Below are 23,376 nucleotides of genomic sequence, written 5' to 3' on the forward strand. Positions count from 1 at the left end.
ACTATTGCATGACCTTTGCTGCTGTCTCTTATACACAACTAGATGTGTATAAGAGACAGTATATATAGTTATGTTTCTTTAACAGGGGAAGGAGAAGGTGGCAGAGGATTTTACTCTAGATTTGCATAAAGTAGGCTAAACTAATTCCTCCATGATTAAAGTAGCAGTTGATGTAAGTGGACGGGAGTACAGTTTACTTTCAACTTGAACTCAATGAAATTTATTATAGGTTAATATTAAAGCTCTCATTAATGCTGTTTAATTATATGGCAGTATTTTTTAATTGGTAACTATTTCAGTCATTTGTCTATTAGTAATTATTATATTTATGCATTTCATTTCATGAAACACTTATTAGTTATTATTCAGTGGGATTCGTGCTTAAAAAATACTACAAAAAGGTGTAGCAAATATTGTTCTTTATTGTTGGAATGTTGTTAAGCAAATCAAGAATTATAATTATTAATATAATTGTCATCATAATCCTCATTGTCATATCTTATGCGTCATTGTCATTATCGACATCACCCTTACCGTTAACCTCACAACTTCTCCAAGCTCAGTGTGAAGAAAGAGTGTTACAACAAAGTGTCATATGTGCTGTAACCCAAAGTATACAGCAAGATCTTGTAATAGTTTGCATGACAAAATAGAGGCACACTGCTGGATAAGAAATCTAGTAGATTTTAGGGCTGTGCAGTGACAGCAGGACGGTGCGAGCCATTGTACTGTACTCTGTGGATATGTGTTCCTTTGTGATGAATAAAGATTTACCTTTGGAGTAGCTATAGGTCAGTCTTCCTGTTGTATTATTTCATCTCGGATGAATACACGACAGACCCGATTTCACATTTTGGTACTATTTCAACCATAGTAAATTTAAAAAAAAAACAAAAAAAAAACAAAACATTAGGTTACACCTGCTTATTTAGTACAGACATGGACACTACACTGTAAAAAATGTCAATTTACCGTAAAAAGTATGGCAGCAGTTTTTCCAAGAAAAAACCGTAAATTTACGGGCTTTATCACAGACATCGTAAACTGTTATGCAGTTATAAACCGTAAAATCTAAATTTATTCCTCCAAAAACTGTAAAATACTTTACCATTAAAAATCCGTAAAATTTACGGTAATTTTAAAAGTAACTGTTAAATAATTTACGGTTTCTGAAATATAACCCCTGTAAGTTTTGCGTTTTTTCTTTGCAAATCTGCTGCCCCTACATTTTACCGTAAAATTAACTATCTTTGTACCGCAAAATTGACATTTTTTTCTACAGTAAAACTTAATTATTATTTTTTGGATAGAATACTACGTCTTTTTACTGTAAATGGCAGTACTGTACCATTGGTAAAGATTTCACATTATAACAACCTGGCACTGCAAACAGTAACTATTTTTTAATCATTTTCAATGACCAACTAACACTACTTCGGATCGTAACTAAATTTAATTTTGGTTACGATCCGAAGTAGTGTTGATATGAGTATTTAAAAAAAAAAACAAAAAACGTTCCAAACAAGATATTTCAAAAACTGATTAACTGATCTAATAAAAGTGTTATGTAGGTCAACGTGTTGTAGGGCACGCACGAATTCCTGGCCATGTGATTTGGTCAGTGAACTTTGACACTTCAAAAAGGTATATCGGAGCAAGTGGACAGTTGTTAAAGACTGTTGTTGGAAACGATCTTCTGCTCGATGCATCTCATGGTACTGTGCTTGCTAAATTCTAATAGTCTGCTCTCAGTTTTTCTTATTTATTGACTAAAACAAACGCAAATATATTTGATCAATTGTTATTTATTGCAACCAACTACAATGTTAGTAAAACAACACATTACTCGTTAATTTGTTTTCTAAATTATATTTCACACAAGAAAAGTTGGAACCTAAAGCAGCATAATACTGGAAACTGGTGTATGCCCATAGTCATAATATGCATATATATCGTCAATCATGATGTAATGTCATCGTTACCATATTTAGGCATTTTTTCCCAATAAAACGTCATAGTTTGGGTAGGGCTTAACATAAACACATTAATTTAAAACAAATCAGGTCTACCTGTTTTCACGTCACAACTTAACCTTAAGCATAATGCCATCAGTAAGGAAAATCATAAATACTTCAAATGAAAATTTGAATGCAAAAAAAGAGCATAAATTCTGTCATGTTTAGGTTTATACAAATAATGAATGTTTACTAGTGCAATGGGAATATTTTTATGAGTTGAAAGATTGACTGTTTCATTCAACGAGACATAAACACCTAAAAAAGATTCTTGTCATTTAATATTTTATTAAAATAGAATTAGGCCTCTATCGGTTCCTTTCTTGAAATCAGAAGTTTTAAAAACAAACAACTTGCAACAATTTGGTAATCAAAATACAGTCAACATTTAAATAAACAAGATTTGATATTTCATAATGGAACAGACCTTTACCTTTTTCAACCATTAAAAAGATTGTATATGGTGGAGACATGCAATGGGACAAACGAATGAACACAAAATGCAGATGTAGGTAAATTTAAATGAGTGACCAAATGGTATAAATAACCAATGTCATGTACTGATACCAAATCCACCAATCAAATACGAAGGATCTACTCAGGCATGTTACACTAAATACAATACTCACTCTTTATGATTTATCAAAATATCCCAATTAGTTAGTTAAGACAAATAGAATGACATTCTGCAAAGTTGGAACCCAGGTCCTTGGGACTGGAAAGCATGGCTCCACTCAATAATATTAAGTAATGCAAGCCCGTAGCCAGGTTCTTCCAAGAAGCGGGGGGGGGGGGTTTCTGGGCGTGAAGTCCACGGTCAAGTCCTGGTGGGGTCGGTGAAACCCCCAAAGCAAGAGGATTTTTGTGCGTTATGGGTAAAAATAATGCTATAAAAGCAGATATGTTTGAAAACGTCTGTGTCTCTGTGGGTCTGTAGTGCATTAGTTGGGTCGGAGGATTTATTTGGAAAATTTTAGGAGGGGGGGATTCGCCAGAAAAGATACACATCTTATGGGCCTGTAATGTATCCTAATAGTAAATCTCTGTCAGTTCAGGATTATGCAAAAACATGAATGGATCATCATAAAATTTAGTGGAATGGTACATATCAATTCAAGGTAGAGGTGATTAAATTTTGGGGTAAAATGGTCAAATGGCAAGGTTTCAGAAATTCAAGAAATCATGGAAACTGCATGTACTATCTGGTTTTCAGGGCAGAGGTATTTTCTCAATGCAGTCACTGCACTTATATAGTTTAAAATATATTTGTCACAACGATGCTAAAGGTGATATTGCACTACTATTTATTTTATATTTTTCTTTAATATTATCTAGCTTGTAACAATATACAAATATAATGCATGTCTTTACATTTTATTGAAAATCAAATCCCCCAAACAACAATACCCCCACTACTCCACACACACACACACACACACACACACACCCACATATACCCACACACGCACACACACACCTACGTCTGTAAGCTGGACGGATGTAAAAATCACACATAATATTTCTAAGCATAAAATTCACACTCATATTTTAACAATAATTATATGGGATATTTGAAACTGTTATGTGAACTATTACAAACCAATGAGAGGTTACAATGTTACAGTTAGTAAAGCATGCAAAGAATTGCACCAAACTGGAGAGATCCTATCAGGAACAATATTATACAAAATCAATAACTATAATTTATATTGATGGAAACATTTGCATGTACTATTTCATGACCTTTGCTGCCTGCGGGAGAACTGTAAAAGCAGCAATGGGAATTGAACCAGGGACGTCCACGGTTCAGTATACACACAAAGTGGCTACCACCAGTTTAGCTGACTAGCTAGCTGTTCTCAAGGTGTACAAGTTATTGAAAAAATAATAATCATGATTATTATGATTTTTATCACTATCAAAAGTACTATATAAATATATTTTACAAGAAAAATATTTTCATAACAATATTCCTAATTTTAGTAACCAATAAAATAATTATTATTTACAAATATGGAATGATGGAAGATTGCTCAAACATTTATTGTTAAATACCAAAAATTATCTAATTACAAAAATAATAAATTTATCATTATAAATCTTTCTTAACACAGAACATACAAATTGTTTCTATTATACAAATATATGTTAAATATAATACTATATATATATATATATATATATGATATATGATATAATATATGTATATATATATATATCATCAAAGAAAGGTAATTACAGTGTTCAAATAAAGGACATATGGTACTTGTAGCATAGCTCTCAACAAATGTCCTATAAATAAATAAATAAATAATACATTGTGTAATAAAATGCTGGGATTTGAACATATGACCTGTTGCTGTGAGGCGAGTGCCATAACCATTTGACCACAGAGGCTTTATGGTTGAACAGATTCAAATAACCGTCAGGAACACTCTATTACACAATGGGCACACAGCTAGAAATAAATATTAACACCAATATAAATCAAGATAGCCATTAACAGTGTATTTACCTTTCTTTAATGATTTTCTATTGTAGTATATATATATATATATATATATATATATATATATATATTAATATTCAACTTCATAAGTAATTTTCGATCAAACATATATACATAATATACAAAATAAAATACTATCAAGTTTAAAATATATGACACAGCTTCGATAAATCACTGATTTACTTGCTCCCTTGATCAGCAACACATGTAGACAAGCTTGGCTGATAGGGTTTTGTTTAAAATCGATCTGTAAAATATTCTAAACTTTAGAGGTAGAGGGCTAACTGAAACACATGCTAAGATTCTAAAGCAGCTCCTTATGGAGATTTGTTTTATAGTACCCTCCTTAATAACACCTACTCTTCGTCGTCTGCCCTGGTTACCTGCAACGCATTTAAATTGTTGCTTTTCACATAATAATCATTAAATAATAAATCACCCTCATACATATCCAACCTGATTAAACTTCGCTCCACCACTTGTTCTAGAGCTTTAAGATCTACATCTAGTTCACCTACATTATTCATCCCTTCATGTCGTACAAGAACATATGGTGAAAGAGCATTTTCCGTTGCTGCTCCCAAGGTGTGGAATAGCTTGCCTATCTTTTTTTTCGCGAGTCTCCTTCTGTTGAGATATTTAAAAATCGTCTCAAGACTCATCTCTTTAGTTTATTTTAATTTGCAAATTTCTAGCACATATAGACCTATGTATTTTGCGCTTTACAAATCCAAATTATTATTATTATTATTAATACTCAATTAAAAACTGTAAGTGTAGGCCCACACCAACTCAATCAAGTGCACTTCAACCCAGTACATCCTTCAAGTGCAGAAGGGTGGGTGTTTTGGTTAAGAGCCTGCTGTGGCTGATAGATGATTGGCCACAAAATGACATGAGACCCTTTGAGGAGTACAAAAGGCGATAAATACAAAAATTTATGGTTCCAAGTATGTACCCTTTACAACGTACATCTGGCTGCCTAATCCTACGTTGAGGATAAGTTTCTTCCCCAAACAGGCTTGCATTGAATATGTTCAGTTTTATTAGGTGAGGTCAGTATAGCATTGTCTTCATTTTCATTAGACCTCTTCTTTTCCCATTCCTCACTTTTCGGGCGTGCATCAACCTCAAACTTTTTTGTGGATCGAGCTGGGTCACTTTTGCGCCGGTGTCGTTCTGTCCCTGAAATCTTTTTCTGGACCATGCCTTGTAATGAAGAAGTTAATGCTCTGGAACAAGGGTTTTGTGCTTTCTTTACCGACTGATTTTTCTTAAAGGTCTTGCTTCCTTTCAACAAATTTTTACGACACAGAAATTCATTCCCGATGTGCTCGTTTTCTACTTCCAACAACTTGAGGCTCTCCAGTTTTTCCAGAACTTCATCGACTGTCGGAGACAAGCAGTCCAGAAGGTGATTAAAATGGTAGGGATCAATTTTTTCACCTGGAAGGATAAACGATATCCCAGATCCACCTGAGGATACTTGAGACACACTGCCCTGGCTGATTGTACCTCGTGATGAGAGGGAATGCATGGATACGGAATCAACGCCAGCAAAATTAACACGGTGACGAAATTCCTAGAAATATAATTTAAAGTTAAGAATCATACACCTGCGCTGATTACTAGCTGCAATTTATGGAATGATAATATAATTTCATTTACTAATTTAATTTGGTGTTTCAATGTGTTCCATATGTGTTAGATTTAATGACCGGGGTAGTAATGTGAAGCGCTTAGAAGCCTTGTAAAGGCATGAAGCGCTATATAAGAACGACATATTATTATTATTATACAAACATAATTTTTTTTTTTGCATACATCACAAAAGAATTCAGCTTAATGTTTGAATTAATTGAATGAAAATCTCTTTTGTAAACAATAAAATTGTTACAAGAAAATAAAGTTATTTTTTTTACTACTATAAAAAATTTATTTTGCAGATATAATGCACTGTATTGATATTATAAATCTTAGTTGTTTTGATATCGTGATGTTGGTGATGAAGATAAAAATAAATTAAAAAAAACACTGAACCGTGAATATTACATTTATAAACTGCATCAGCACAAATTGTTAACTGTACACTAAACTATATAGCCCAAAAGTAGTCTGCACTAAATGTTAATATTAATATTATTATTATATTATTGTTATAATTACTATTACTATACCTCATAAATATTATGTAACAACTTTTCTTTGGTTAATTCTATACATTATTAAGGGGTGCGGTAGCTTATACTACTTCCCTGCATGTGTCAAATTTACGCGTACTTGAGGAAAATATTACTACCAAAATCTGACTACCGCATGTGAACCTTCTACTGAATTGCCTATGAAACCATACCTTGGGTTTTATGATGCCAAGCCGTTTCTTAAATCTTTCAATCATAAAATCGATCATATTATGATCTTGAAAATTTAACGTTTCCACCTCACTCCTCTGGGAGCCCCTGTAATTTTTGATAACGACTGCGGCAAACAGACATGTCACCAGAACCAAGCAGAAGTAAAAGAACGCTGACATGAACATAGCTCCCCAGACTGGGAAGCGATCCAGCAGAGGTGTCAGACTCTGGCTCGAAGCACCGGTTATATACGAATACAGGTAAAACGTAGCTGACCCGACTGATCGGAAGTCAGACATTACCGGTCCAAATAACTGCAAGAAAATTTTACAAATATTAATACACATCTTCAACACTAAATCATGATTTCTAGGCACAGTTGCATATGTAGGGGAGGGTGGGGCACCCCTTAAAAAACTTGTGCACACCTCCCCCATTGAAAATATTTAAAGCAAAAAAAAATTGCTCAAGTAAATAAAAATCACCTCATATCACTTTATAGTATTTTGCGAACTACCTAAGTTTATTTGCATATATTTAATCTTTTAAATTAAAAATACCTTGCATTAACCTTAAAATAAAAGTATCTTAAGTTATGCTGACATCACTGAATTACTTTCAAAAGGGCGAAACGGTTAATTAAACACACACGTAGGTAGCACATTTCCTAAAACTTTTTTAGCTATAAATTTTTATAACATCAGGCCATTATTATGTACGTTTTTCTTAATAATTGCTCTCTCCTCCAATCTTTCCTTTTTAAAACAATAATAAAATACTACAGCTAATCAAAATATAATAAAAATCTTCTAAAATTGTCTATAGCGCGAAAGGTTTTAAACTCAAATAAGGACAATATGTTTTCCTAAAAAGTAAACACTATGTAAATGTAATTAATCAAGCCTAAATTCCATTTATATTTTTTATTTTAAAAAAAAATGATTTTAGACTACAATTTGTCATGAATCAAAAACCTATAATGAGATAAAAAAAAAATACCTGGTTTCCAAGAAAACTGAATCCTAAAATCAGGAGGAAGAATATTACAGAAGCACCCATTAGCAACCAGAAACACTTTTCAAGAACAGTCAAGAATGACACCAGCCATGAACTGAATCTTAGCACCTGTAACACCTGTGGACATATTTTAAAAAATTTTTCAGCCAAAGTAAAGAGAAATTATGGAGCAATATGTATATATCATTGATATATTGGCCGACTGGTATGGCAGGGAGCTGCAAACAACGGCACTGGCTCAAGCCCCTCCTCGCCTAGGGTTCGGGTTGGTAGAGCCAAGTCTTCACGGATAAGGACTTAAAATGGAGGTCCAGTGTATACATCTGGCTTGTGTGCAATTTAAAGAGCTCACTTCATCTTTTGGATAAGTAGGAGGTTATCCCGATGCCATGGTTCCTTTCAGCCCCCTGTCGTTGTGGAATAATAGAACAAGTAGATATTATAAGCACTTCTTTATGTCATCTAGGTAGTGATGAACCACGCCCATATGCAATTCAGCACAATGACATTGCGAGTTATGAGTTATTCTCCTACCTTTACCGTTATACACATTGGGAAGGAGGAAGTCCTTTTACGAGCTAGTCCATGCCCCAAGCGCTTTGAGACTTCCGCGTAAAATTTGCCTATATAAATTTTGTTGAATGCAACATTCTCTCCCTTCAAAACAAATAACAAAGAGGACATATGATAATGACAAACCTTTACTGTTGCAATGAACACAAGTAATCCGTAGCAATGTATTAGTACATCTGAATAAAGGGCTGCACGATAGAAATTAACAAACACACCAGGATCATCTGTGTATTTATTCAGTGCGTGGTTGGAGTGAACAACTTGTACAAATAGCAAGCAGACGATTGCAATTCCCAACATCACCATGACAACGCTTAGCAGACGCCAAAAAGATGTGAGAAACTGTAGAATCCCACAATGCAACATGTCGGTGATCATTATGTAGGTGAAGTAAATTAGTAGGAGAATAAACAGAACCTGAATTATAAGAAAAAATAACTTTATTAAAATCATGACTGGCATATTAATAGAATTTATATTAAATTATTCACACTGACCTAAAAATGAAAAATACTTTGATTACATTATAAGTGAATTAGCCTATATAAAGAAACAACCAACATGTGCATAAGCAATACCTGCATACATAATTTTCTTTTACATTGAGCCTTAATTGTTTTTAATGTTTACTCACATGTCTACTGCCAAAACACATTCAATAAAATATTTGATTTAAAATGAAACAAACCTCACTGACAAGAAGACCTGTTGCTTGAGAGTAGCGATCTAGACTGGCAGATATTATTAATGGTGAGGAAACAGCGCCACCTGAAGACAGATGTTAGCCATATTAATATATCACATAATACACATTTTTACAATATCATCATTACAACGTCCTTGACTATGTTTAAGGACCGCCTAAAAAGCAACTTTTTAATATTTACTGTCTCTTTTTTTATTTATTCATTTTTGAGTGCAATAGAGATATCATAGGGTGCTATATTAAAAACCTATATATTTATTATTATTATTATTATTATTATTATTATTATTAATATTATCATTATGATGATGATAATATTATTATTAATATTATCATCATCATAATCACTATCACAATCATCACTTTTTATATATTCATTTTTGAGTGCAATAGAGATTATCATAGGGTGCTATATTAAAAACTTATATATTTTTTATTGTTATTATTATTATTATTATTATTATTATTATTATTATTATTATTATTACTATCACCATCATCATTTTCGTCATCATCATTGTTACCGCCACCGTCATTGTCGTTTTTTGATTCAGCAATCATTAACTTATACTGTTCGCCCTCCAATTCAAGGCCAATTTGGGACGTGAAAATTTGGGGTGTTCTTGGGGTTCAGGCTCCAATTACAGGGTCAGGTGTGTGTTAAAAGACTGACGATTGTTATTTGGTTCTTTTAAAAAAGTGGTCTCGATTTATAGGTGTCTCGGAATTAGAGGGGTCTTGAATTGGATGGTGCACTGTAATGTTATTGTCATCATCATCATCATCATCCCATCATACTCTTTCAGTCAATATCACCATTATCTAAGTGGTTGTAATCATTTCAAAAACATTATTATCATTATTATTCAGCCATCATCAGTCAGTAATATTGTTGTCATTATCTTTGTAATCATCAGTATTCTGCCATCAAAAATGAGTGCCATCATTGTCATCATAAATTGTTATCATCATCATCATCATCGTGGTTCTCACCACTTTCATCGTAATTTATATAATCATCATTGCAATCGTCCTCCTGTCATCATCATCATCAATACTTTCAAACTTTACTCACAAATAATAATTATTATTTTATTAATATCATTATTCAGTCAAATAAACACATTAAAACAGAAACAGAATCTGTACTCACTTGACAAAGGAAACTCAATCAAAAGATTGAATACAGAGTACAAATTGAGGTTGCCATTGTAAAACGTTGCCTCTACAAACACCGCCCTGGTTCTGAAATTAACATTTAAAGCATTATAAGGACAAAGAAGCATGCACTGCAAGGTATCTAGCTGCACCAACAACTAAATTTCAAAAACAATCCTCTGGCGTAAGCCCACCCCCTATGATTTATATATTACAAAGTCAGCTGAGCTACTCATTTAAATCATACTATGGGCTTTTGCTCGAGGCTGTAGCATAAACAAAAAATGTGGAACTCATGAAATTTGGTCACGATGACATCAAATAATGACCATATATAAGTAGATCACGACTATATGGGTCATTCTGTGTCAAATCAACAAATTTTTTGGAAAATGGTTCGGGTCACCTCTCGGATTTTACTGAAATTGATCTATCTATATAATGAACATATGCAAAAAAAACAATTCAAAAATCCAAGTCGTTTCCGAGTTACGGCCTGTCAAAGATACTAAAATGTGTTAAACGTGTTTAATTCGCTTATTTTCCATTTTAGAATACCCCAGTGCTTTTAAATTAAGATACAAAGCTGAAAATTGCTATACATAGTCAGTTTTACCCAAGGAACTTAGATCTGGCATAAAATAAAATTTATCTCATCTCCTTTTGTCTGTATGAGCTACTGAAAATGACAATTAAATCGAATTAAATTTCATTTTCAGACCTTAAAATTACCCATAATTACAATACATAAAATAGTCTGACATTACACACATTTAAACTAAAATTTCATAGGGGACTAAAGTTGGTAGCACACTAAAAATCTAGGAAAAACGCTGTAATTCTAGGTGACCTTTTACTTTGATGGCACTTCACCCCATCATGAAAGTTGCACCATTTGTTAATGCATGTCTAAGCTACCTCTGTACCAAATCTTATTGTGGTGTCTCTTTTCCTTCATAGTTAGATGCATTTTTTAAATTGTGGTATTTTTTTTTTTTTTTGGGTATGCTGGTAATAGTAGTGGTGGTTAAAAAATGGAACAATGCCGGCCAAAAAAAAAAAATTTAGGGGGCGGGGAAAATTTACCCCTTATGTTGCAACATTATGGTCAACATAAGTGGTAATTTTGACCCCCAGGGCTTCAATTTGAGGTTTTACGGCATATGCCAATTAATATCCCTGGGTCATTTAATAGTCCGGGGCCCTGGTTTCAGCCAGTGAGAGCTCATAGGTGTTAACGCCACTGGCCCGAAGGAAGGATGTAAGAAACTCAGCTTAAAGCAGGGGTTGAGCTTATTCCAGAGAACTATGGTATCATAAGTATAAAATGCTTACTGTCGATCCAGCCATCTGTAGTCTGTAAGTATGTGTAAGATGTCCACTGTGTCACTATACGATGAACCTAGGTTTTGCACAAACCCTCCACCAGAATATTTACCAATCTGACCTCTCACAGACAACCTGGAAAAGGAATGCAAAACACCAAACAATGAGCTAAAATGGATACATAACTACAGAAGTAGATACCATAGATTTATATTTGAACTACTGCAGCTTTCAATGTTTTTGAGAAATTTTGTTCATCCATGTTAAAACTTTCATTTTTTTTTTAATGAGCATTTATATAGCACATTTTCTTTCCAAAAATTATGGTTCTTTCAAATGCTCACTGGACACAGAATCAATCAGTTAAAAGCTCACAACTTCTAAATTAAACCAAGAAAAACTTCTGCACTACAAAAAAATGCACTCTCTATGTCAAACAACATTGACCTTGTTCCTGTTTTATTTTCATTAATATAGTTTTGTGAGGGAAACATTTTCATCCACATAAACAAAATAATGAATAAACCTTGGTGTATATAGATTTATATTCTCCACATTATATCTTACCCATTCAGCTCTTGGCTCAACTTGTAGGTCCAATTTAAATTACTTGATACAAAAACACCCCTATCCTCAGAATAGGATGTTCCTCTTCCATAGCATACATCATCAAAATAGTTTTTATATTCACTGGATTCTTCCACTTGGCATTGTTCTGAGGGATGAATCAAACATTGAAATCTAGTCAGCAGCAAGTCTTAATAATAATAATACTGAATTTATATAGCGCCTCCCATTGACACAACCTCGAAGCGGAATTAAACCAAGGAACCTATGAATGAAAGGCAATCATACTAACTACCAATCTATTCAAAACCACTACCTAACCATGCTATAAAATAATGTGCATTAAACTAATTCATTCAATGCCACAACGTCCTACCAGGTACCCATTCATGGGTAGAGAAATGGCAATTGTAGGTAAAGTGCCTTTTCCAAGGCAACAAGCAAAAATAGGAATATTCAAAGTATTCAAACCATTGACCTTAAGAAAGAAAACCTAAACCAGGAAAATAGAGAGGTAGAGGTAGGAATGTCTGATTACAATTGGCAGATGGAAGTAATGTAGGTATGTAATATGAGGGAGTGAGAGAGGGAGGGAGGGAGTGAGGGAGGGATATATATATATTGATTTTACTTGCTAGGTTTATTATGATCTGTGTTCTGTTGTTCATGCAGTAGGCCTAGTACGTTTCACAGACGCATCATTGGAATTCCTCTGCATTCCTAGATTACAGTTGACGTTGTCAATAGTACATGTATCCTATGCCTAGTTTGTATTTTGTATTCTTGTGTTAGGCTTAATTTCTTAATATTTCATCTAAGAATTTGTTTATTGTTTCCTATATCTGTTTCAGTTTATCGGACTGATGGTTTATAGTAAAACAGTCAATATAAGTATTTCATTGGTTCTTACAACAAATAAAGAACCAAGAAACTGTACCGCATTAGCAAGTGTGTCATTGGCTAATTACAATATGTAAAGAAAAATACACTTAAAATCTCGGTTTTTAATATATATATTTGCATGCATTAATTGAGCAATTATAACCATTTAGCTATACCCCAAACAATGCTTTAGTTGTAGGCAGCTTGTAAGTAAGTTACTATTTCCAGCTTACGTTTGTATTTGGTTGAAGTTTCTATGTTCATCCCCAAACACGGCATTGACATAAACATCTTTCATTACGGAGACTGTGTCAATCCCAGCCTGGTTCTGACTCAGGTAGCTAATGATCATCACCACTACAAGAAGGGTGATGAACACCCAAAGATGTCGTAACATGGCATGCATCATTGCTAGCCTCCGCCCCTCCTCTTTTGCCTGCAGAAGTCCGAATCCCTGCGGAGGTCGTATGATGTGAGCGTAATTCGCAAGCTCTTGATGCTCGTAGACAGGATTATCAATGACGTTATCATCATCGCTGCAGCAACTGTCAAGTGACTCGTAAGATGAAGCAGAATACAATGCAAACAGGAGCACCTGTGAAAGAAGTTTTGGATACAGTAATAGTAAGTGGAGCTTGATATCAGTGGTGGACATGCACCACAGGGAAGCATGAGAGACACTGACCTCCCCGTGGTTGTTTTCCCTTAGAGACAAAAATTAAACAATTATTATCAATCGACATCCTTTTGACAATCATATTTTTCACACTTGTACATTCTGTTTAGTTTTCTCCCCCACCTCTTCTTTACCAACTCCAGCTCGGTGACAATGCTTGCTAGTTACATTGTTCACCATTAAACCCTAAAGCCCTCTCCAGAATATCACATTTTATTTAACAAAAACATTTAACATGCCTAAATATGGTCATGATAACATCACATCATGACCATATATAGGCATGTGATGACTATATATGGGCATACAACAGGTTTTTTTTGTCAAACAACAACAACAACAACAACAAAAACAACAACAACAACAACAACAATAATAAACAATATCATGGCTAGAAAGTTATATGTTTGGTCTCAAATTTACTGAGTGTATAGAGGCAGCCTAAGGCACACACAAATAGAAAAAAATAATAATAAAGTGGCATTAGACAAATAATGGAGTTGGAACAATACGTCCAAAACCCCCAAATTCAAGGAAACATCTAAAACTCGTACCTTAGCTGGTTCCAGTAGAAGCATGGATATTGTTAAAGAGATGACCAATGTGATAATCCATCTCACTGTAACCTTTTGACCAAACTGACTACCATACAGAAACACAACCACTCCACAAAGGATGACAATTCCAAAACACATAATGTAATTGATGTAGACAAACCATGGGGGCAGCAGACATCTTTTGCAGGAAGTACAGGTGGGTGACTGCCTCTTGGCATTCCTCCTTGAGACTGAAGTTTTTTAGAACAGTAAAATTCATGACACCAGTAGTACAGTATAACAATGAGTGCTAATGATAATTACGAACAAAGCAAATAAACTCATTTGATTAGGATTTTAATAACAATAGTATGACAATAATGACGATTATGAAGGTAAGTCTAACACCTGATTCACACGTAAAAAAATCTAGCAAAATGTAACAAATTGTTACATTTACACAAGCGTGTGAATGCACATCCATGTAAAACAAATGTAACATCCGTGTAATAGCTCGGTAATATTTGCAGACCTCAGTGAGATCTGTAAAGATTACTGAGGTGTATCAAAAAGCCACTTTTCATGCTTTAAATATATTTTATAGATCTGTAGTTACCATTTTACCAACCACCATAAGTAAAGGTTAGCAATGTTCTAAATTAGCCCTTGATTTCCAACCCCTGTATTCTTAAAATGAACTATAGTTGTAGTTCAAGCTAAAACTTCAAAATTACGTCATTTCATATTATTAGAACGACCTTCGACTAGCACTACGTCTAAATCATGCGAACCTCGACTAAAATGATACCTCCGCATAAAATGATACCTCTGCAATTTGATTTTTTTTTAGTCAGTTTAGGGCAAGGCTAAATCGCCGACTTGCAATATCGGCGTGCATAATGTACAGAAATATAAAGTACTTTTACAAATGGCAATACATACCTGGCATGCTTGAAGTTGCTGCTTGAGGTTCAATTGTGACACCTGCCAAGGTACAGTTGGAATCGCTAGTTCCTTGACATATGCCCTCATCAGACGAAAGGACACCTGTTTTGCTACAAACAAAATATATAACATATTATAAAAATTAATAAATATCAAACACTGAAAGAAATCAGATACAGAGTGTGTAGTAATTTTATAGAAAGCAGTCTTTACTAGACAGTGTGCAGGGGAAACGGCCATAAACAGTGTACAAAGTTCTTTGAGCCAGGGAACAAATGGCTTAACTTTTCTCAAAAGAGTCAGGTAGTTAGATGAGTTATTTCCCCTTTAGATAAATATTATCTATAAATTTAATAAAATAGAAATATTATTGATATTAAAATCAACAATAATAATATTACTAATTAGCAATAGGCCTAATAATAATACTATAATAATGCAATAATGGTGATGAGGAGAATTATAACGATGATGACAATATGTGGCAGATTTAGACAAGCCAAGCCAGCAAAACTTTCAAGTATCAAGTATTAATTTTATTCCAAATCAATTCAAAACTTCAGTAAATAAAGGAATGAACTAGGAACTCGACCAATGACTTTCTTCGCCCCTAAGGGCCCCTTTGTGTCTGTGCCAACCGGTAACCCGGTACCAGCAACTCTCGTCGTCCACCACAGGGGCTGTCTGTTCCAGTACACTGGGGTAATTCCCTACTCGTCTCGAAGGATGTACTGGGTTCTTTATAGTGCACACGAGCCATTGTATACACTGGGCCTACGGTTTATAGTCCTTATCCGAGAAGACTTGTTCTACCACCAGAACCATAGGCAAGCGTGCCGTTCGAACCAGCGCCGATATTATGGCTATAGCTTGCGGCGTCCCTGCTAACCGCTCGGCCATTCGACTCAACAAGTTTAGTGTAGTTTGTGATTTTTGGTAGATGTATTAGTTACATTTACAGAAAGTGTTTGACCAATATTAACAAAGAATGAATTTAATGCTTCTAATTTTTCAATAGTTTGTACAAATGTTTTATTACCCGATTTAAGTTTAGGTGGTAGTGTTGTATTTTTATTATTCCTTCCTAAAACATTGTTGATGGTTTTCCATGTATGTTTCGAATCATTTTTATTTTGTTCGAATTGGTTTAAGTAATATTCCTTTTTTCGATTTCTAATTTCAATGTTTAATTTATTTCTGAACGAAATGTAAATTACTTTTGTTTTTATGTGTTGGATTTTGCCTATATTGACTGTATAACCTATCTTTTTACATACAGATTTTGCATTACTAAATACATTTAGTGATCCACGGAGATTTTGTGCGATTCGCATCCATCTATTGCTGACTTGAGTGTGCAAGTGAACTGTTGGTATGCTATATTTGCATTTTCAGAAGCTAATACATGTTCCTAATTTAGTACAGATTCGAAGGTTAGTAATTGTGGTTGAGAAATATCACGATTTTCAGCATATTAAGATTATGAGTAGGCCTACAGTGTGGATCAGTTTTATTGATACATAATATGCGGAAATGGTCAGAGATATCTGTGATTAGAACACTGCTGGTTAAAGGGTGAGTAGAATTTAGGTTACAATAAATATTGTCAATTATAGAGGAGTATTTTCAGTAAATCTTGTAGGCTGATTAATTAAAGAGATGAATGAGTGGGAGAGGATATTTTCAACGTGTGATTGAATAGAACAGTCGGAATTATACTGAAGAATGATAAAAGACTGAAATCACCAGTAATATTTTTTTTTAGTATTAATAATCTCCATGATTTTAGATAATTGCTCATTTAAATGAAGTGTACATGGTATATATACTGTCTCTTATATACATCTAGATATTTCGTCACGTATAATGTAGCTAACTATTGTGGACATACAAGGCAACTCCACCACCTCTTTTTTTCTTTTCTGTCTTTATGGATAATATTATAGTTATGAAGATGGTAGAGGTCGATGGTATCTTTGCAAGACAGCCATGTCTCAGTCAAGGCAATGATGGAGAAGTTGAACTCAAGAGAACATATAAAGTAGGCAATTGTATCAAATTTGTTCACAATGCTACAGCAATTTAAACTGTACCACATACTATTAAAAATAACATGAACATATTCGTAAATTCAAGGTTGAAAGAAACTAAATCAGTAAAGTACAGTACCTCGTAGTGTGTTTGTAGCTTACATATTAATAGTCAATGACAGGTCTAAGAGTTCTGGATGTCTAAATTTCCAACTGAAGCTCAGTTTTCATAAAACTGCTACACCGTTTTCACTGCAATTCTTGCACTGCGTAGCTATTCCAAATCAGGAACACTCCCTGATTCAACCGACCAATCAGCGTCATCCAAGGAGTCGGCGATAGCATGTAGCCATTTTTATGGAAACCAAGCTTAAAGCTTGACAGTAAAATAGTGCACAAGACAATGATTATTGAATGCCATAAAGAAGAAACTCAAACATATATCTTACTTCTCTCTCATTAATGAGGCTGTAGCCCTTGGGTTGAACATGCCCTGTGATTTAGGAACTAGCATATCAGTTCTGTTGACTTTCCCACTTTCCTCTGGGGGTGTGCCCTTTTTTTGTTGTTGGGAATATTCTTTAGCTGACTGAGTAGTCTTTTTAGAAACCCCTTCCTCCTCAAGTAGACTCTGCCAAAATTCATCGTCAGATGCCGTAAGGTCATCTACACTGTTGGTCCGCAGCATATTAGATTTCCTGCAAAAGTTCGATAAAAGTTATTATAATTCATGTATTTCATATTTACAATTGCCCTTTTCAAAAATATTTTCTTAACCTTTGTGTTGTGCTACACAATTTATATAGCACATATATTCATTTTAAAAAGTACTGCTCAAAGTGCGTTTTTCTGGTCACTGGATACAGAATCAACCATTCACAATGTGGAATATCCTCTGCTTCTTTAGTGTCCAACTCTTTTACTTAATACCAGGTACCCATTTATACTCTGGGATAAATATATACAAATTTGATGTATGTTGCCCAAAGACACAGGCTGTGCCTCAAACTCACAGTCTCTCAATAAAAACCTGGAGCCATGCTGTTGTGTCCCATTTCTACAACATGATTATTGAAGATGACAATTATACTCTAATTTTTCAAAAAGTTAACTTACTCAAGTGTCTTAATTCCCTTTCTCATACTCTTTCCTCTGCATAATTTCTTTATAGGTTTCTCAGGTTCGGAATCACTATTTGCTGGTTGGATAAGAATTCCTGGCAAAGTTTCTTGTTTCCTTTCTCCAGTATCTTTCAGAAGTTGCTTCAGCTCTATGTTTTCACTTTTGTCATACGGGGGCAGCTTTTCAGGCCATCCCAGAATGCTCTCTGATGACCACCATCGATCTTGCTCACTTAAGGGTCTAGAGTTGAATTAAATCCAGGAAGTTAGAATTATTATTTTTTAAAGAACACAGAAAAAATTAATTTCTGTTAAAACAATCTTCATACCAGTTTGTTCATTTTTTAAATATTAATATTTTAGTAATGCATCATTCAATAATTATTCAAATCTATTAGAGGTCAGAGTGTTAGAGTCAAAAGTTAGAAAGGTCAGCTCACCTCAATGTTGCCCCTTCCAGAGGCTGTGTGAGAAAAACATCAAAAGTTAGTAGATTAAATGACTGAAACGTTCACTATAAACATACAGTGGTTAGAAGTTTATGTAAAACGTGCAACTTTCATGATATTATGAATATGCAAATATACTGTACATTAAAAGATACTTTTACAAGATTGAATTCTATATACTGTATATATTTTATGTTACAATTATTATGATTGAAAATGTTTTCTTTCTGTTGAATTGCAAATTTGCTTCAAATTTTGTCATTTGCATATTCATTGTTTTGCATATTGTTTGAATATTCATAATTTTACGGCCAATCGTATTCATTTACATGTGCACAAGTTATTAATAGACAGATTTTATGTTACAATTATTATGATTGAAAATGTTTTCTTTCTGTTGAATTGCATATTTACTTCAAATTTTGTCATTTGCATATTCATAGTTTTGTATATTTTTTGAATATTCATAATTTTATGGCCAATCGTATTCACTTACATGTGCACAAGTTATTAATAGATTACAAATGTGCTGTGATATCATGTGTGAGTACACAATTCAATTGTCAAAATAAAAAATAAACAAAAATTGTTTAAAGTTACACACAAAAAAATAATACAATCAGTGACCACAATTCAAATGAGCACACACAACACAGATTCATGCAAAAATTAGTTGGTAGTCCTTGTAGAGTATAATGAAGGAAAAGAACAAATACGAATACAAGGTTCACAAAATGACAGTGTGAAAACATCCTCAAACATGCATGTTTGTGAGACATGCACATACCCCTGGCTTTGTTCTGATTGGTCAGTTGTCAAGTATGATTGACATGCCATAAAGGTCCATATAAAGACAAGCAGTTATATCCTCATCCAGTTGAAACATCCAAGGAGTTTCAACTCCAACTCCAACAACAACAATGACCTATAAAATTATGCATGTTTGTGTTTATTTAGTTTTCTTGCTTACCTTAGATGAAGTAACATCATTCCCATTATTCTCATCACCATTGCTTGCTTTCATTTCCTTCATTTCAAAAGCATTTGTCTCATTGCTACGTTTCAAATCCAAAGCCTATGGAAACAATCACAATAGTTTTTATCACTGAAATCTTGTTATTACATAATGCCACATTACAATTTAATTTGAGGGTTAAATTTTTAACAGTTGTTTTATATGAATGTATCAAAATTGTTACAATGATTCAAAGAAGAAATCTTTATTTAAGTTTCTCAATGAAACAAAACCTAAGGCAAGTTCTATTTTGTACTCTCAAAATAGAATAAAGTTCACCTTTTTTGTGGTATTGGGGGTGTCTCCATTTGGAGAATTGGCTATGCATTAAAAGATTGAAGATTGATATTTGGTAGTTTAAAAAAGTTGTCTCAAATAAAGACGGGTCTTGGGTCTCAAGAGGGTGCTTTTTTATTATTACGGAAAGTTTACCATGCAGCAGAGCCCCTTACAGGCAACAGCCAATTGTTCTAGTTTAAAATTTACGTCTAGATTAGTGATTATTTCCTTGAATTTTGTTTGGAGAAAAGTGTTTCCTTTATATGTAAAGCACCAAGAGGAATGTGATACACAAGGGGCAATATAAATGCAGTTTTATTATTATTTTAAATATAATAAATTATATAATTGGTGATCTGCTTCACAAGTGGATCACCCCTTGTTATGGTACCATTCTTTTTCCTTCTGGCGATCGTTGTTGGAACGATATCTCAAAATTGCTAAGAGCTACGAATATGCTCGCTTCAACAGACATTTGACTTGGCCTGGAATAGTCACAATAAGGTTTTCCAAGTGCTCAGTCATGCGTGACATTATCTATGTACAATTTTGCGTGTTTTACATTATCGATCATATCATCCTAACCAATTAATTGTCATTTCCAAATCATATTCAGTGGGCATAATCTTCAGGTCAATGTTGAATGTTATGTATCTTAATTCCACGTGCATGGTTTTCTGACACTGTATACACCTATTTCCATTCTTTTTCGGCCATCTAAGAACCAATAGCAGTGCTGTACGCACACATCAAACATACGAATCCGTGTGCATGTTTTCAGTGAAAATATGCTAAAATATTGCCTATTTTTAATAAGTTAAAGCTCCTTAGATTGAAAGGTGACCCCCAATTTTTATTACATATTCTGAAAGCACATGAGTTGTTGATATGATTTTATAGATAATTATGGCTTATTGGACATTGTGATGTCATCATATAGCCATCTGAATTCATTAAATGCGTATTTTATCTTCGTCATTTTCTAAAATACGCATATGAGCGTATCTCGCTTATCCTTGATCGACCCCTCATAGCACCACTGAAAACTGCATTTTGCTATGGATATTGGCACTTATACAAATCCATTGTTTAAAACAAATAAAATAATAACAAATATAAATAAAAAAATTGAACTCACGCCAGAGTCTGCTTCACTTGCAGTGCGAAAGGCAAAGCTATTGCCTGAAAACAAAGAGTCACTGGTCTGCGAGTTCCTACAGTGTGCCTCCACCACCACGGTTACTGCTGATCGTGGCATGTTTTTGTACGCACTTGGAACAAACTACATATTTCAAAGCAAGTTTTAAAAAAAAGTCTAAATTTAATAAAAATATGACATTAATAAATTTTATAAAAATCAAATGAGTTATGAACTTCCAATATCACACAAATCAGTAGTGACCACTGGTATCACAAGATTGGCACATAGGACATTCCAAGTGACAACCCACCTTAGGGCTACGCCTGGCCTAAACTCACCACAAATAAAAAGGAAGACTTTCGGGAAGACATAAAGACTTCAAAATGCTTCAATGTTATTAATCAAACACAACAGTGAAAGCAAGTGGCTTTGTTCTAGAACAATCTCTTTGTTTCACTTGGTGAGACTTCATTACACCTGCTCATGGTGAAAGGAAATTTGAGGCTTGTTTCATAATGTTGATGCATTATATACGTTTATATCAGTTCATTCAGGTAAGTATTCACCAAATAAGACACAAAAAACCACAACATGTATCAAGCACCCCCTTTAGACAGAGCTTGTCGGACTAAAAAAATATAAAAATAGGCCCACGCCAAGCCAACACATGTCTTTCACAGTCTGAGAGTGTCATTTCTGGCCATCCAGAGGTTCCTATTCTTTAAAAAATTTCATTTTGGAGGGGAACACCCTCTCAAACCATTCCACCAGTCTCGGGCCTACGAGCTCAAGTCCCCCTGTCGGACAGCTCAGCCCCCACCCCCCTCAGAAAATATAACTTAGAGCCGCCACGTGTGTCAGTAGACAAAGTACATTCCATGGAGAATACAATACAACAAGGTGAGTGCAATGTATGTTATTTTTATAATGATACTGCCTGTATATATTTTTATGTATAAAAACAACATTATCACTATCACTCCCAACCAGTGGTGGCACCAGCGGGGTGCATTGGGAGCTTAAGCTCCCCACCAGACAGGTCAAGGTCCCCCGCCGGACAGAGCTCGTCGGGCAGTCAGACCATAAAACATATAAAAATAGGCCCACACCAAGCTACTGTATGTCTGTCACAATCTGAGAGTGCCATTTTCGGCCATCAAGAGTTTGATAGTCTTTAAAACCCCTCAACCCCTTCCTCTAGCTCGAGCCTACGAGCTCAAGTCCCCCCTGTCGGGCAACTTAGCCCCCCAGAAAATATATCCTAGAGCTACCACTGCTCCCAACATTTATATAGTGCCTTTCTTTTCAGATGCAAATCACTAGCATTCTTGCATCCCTAAACCTCCCACACCAATACTCAACTACCCAAATCAAAACAGAAAATTCTCAAATGAAGCAGAGATGAAAACATTAAAACTTTTTAAATCACAAGAATCAAATGTAAAACATGATTCCATGAAGACCGTGCCACAACAATGCGAGCACAACAAATTAATTATGATCACAATGTCACATGCTCAGAGAATGCAGATGAATTATGTTGGCCAATGTAACACTGAATTATAGATTTCAAGTCTTTTGTATCTCACTATAATAACTATACAATAGATACAATAGATCAAGTGTAATGGCATAGTAGAAATACATTTGCCAATGTTCTTAACAAAATCTCCCTCGCAAATATATAGAACAGTCCTTCAAGTATGTAAAGTGGTTTGGCGCAGTGAAAATGGTTTGGTTTTCCAATCTGAAGGTCGGAGTTTCAATCCTTCACTGTGCATTTAACTTGTGTCCTTGAGGAAGACATTTTATCTACATTGCTTCAGTCTACCCAGCTGTATGAATGCGTACCCCCGAAATTGCTGGGAGTAACCAGCGGTAGACCAGTGTCTCACCCAGGGGGAGCATCAAGCTCTTATCCGCTTCATGCTACTTTGAAAATGGTGATAAGCTCCAGGCCATATGAACCTTGGGCTTCGCAAATAACTTGACTTCAAGTACACCACATTGCCTATGCAACCATCCTCAATTACTAATTGGCAATCCAGAAATAGATTACATAAAAAAAAAATATATA

At 34.4% G+C, this 23,376-nt stretch overlaps 1 protein-coding gene across 1 annotated transcript in view; it reads right to left on the reverse strand.

Annotated features, from left to right (window-relative positions):
* Positions 1-4,636: 4,636 nt before the first annotated feature.
* The window catches only part of LOC117122789 (polycystin-1-like), a 50,625-nt gene continuing 31,885 nt past the window's right edge, over positions 4,637-23,376 (reverse strand). Inside the window, exons 19-34 of the mRNA XM_033268526.1 lie at positions 21,297-21,440; positions 19,835-19,939; positions 18,856-18,878; positions 18,411-18,656; positions 17,744-17,992; positions 15,262-15,374; positions 14,338-14,570; positions 13,341-13,702; positions 12,226-12,399; positions 11,668-11,793; positions 10,328-10,419; positions 9,157-9,236; positions 8,595-8,885; positions 7,878-8,012; positions 6,878-7,192; positions 4,637-6,106 (exon numbers count right to left, since the gene is read on the reverse strand). Of these exons, the coding sequence (XP_033124417.1) occupies positions 5,513-6,106; positions 6,878-7,192; positions 7,878-8,012; positions 8,595-8,885; positions 9,157-9,236; positions 10,328-10,419; positions 11,668-11,793; positions 12,226-12,399; positions 13,341-13,702; positions 14,338-14,570; positions 15,262-15,374; positions 17,744-17,992; positions 18,411-18,656; positions 18,856-18,878; positions 19,835-19,939; positions 21,297-21,440 (3,282 nt within the window). The 3' untranslated portion in view covers positions 4,637-5,512. The remainder of the gene's footprint in view (positions 6,107-6,877; positions 7,193-7,877; positions 8,013-8,594; positions 8,886-9,156; positions 9,237-10,327; positions 10,420-11,667; positions 11,794-12,225; positions 12,400-13,340; positions 13,703-14,337; positions 14,571-15,261; positions 15,375-17,743; positions 17,993-18,410; positions 18,657-18,855; positions 18,879-19,834; positions 19,940-21,296; positions 21,441-23,376) is intronic.

This window comes from Anneissia japonica, unplaced genomic scaffold (assembly GCF_011630105.1).
Source record: "Anneissia japonica isolate Jap-2015-1 unplaced genomic scaffold, ASM1163010v1 scaffold288162_len571657_cov150, whole genome shotgun sequence".
Taxonomy (NCBI): Eukaryota; Metazoa; Echinodermata; class Crinoidea; order Comatulida; family Comatulidae; genus Anneissia; species Anneissia japonica.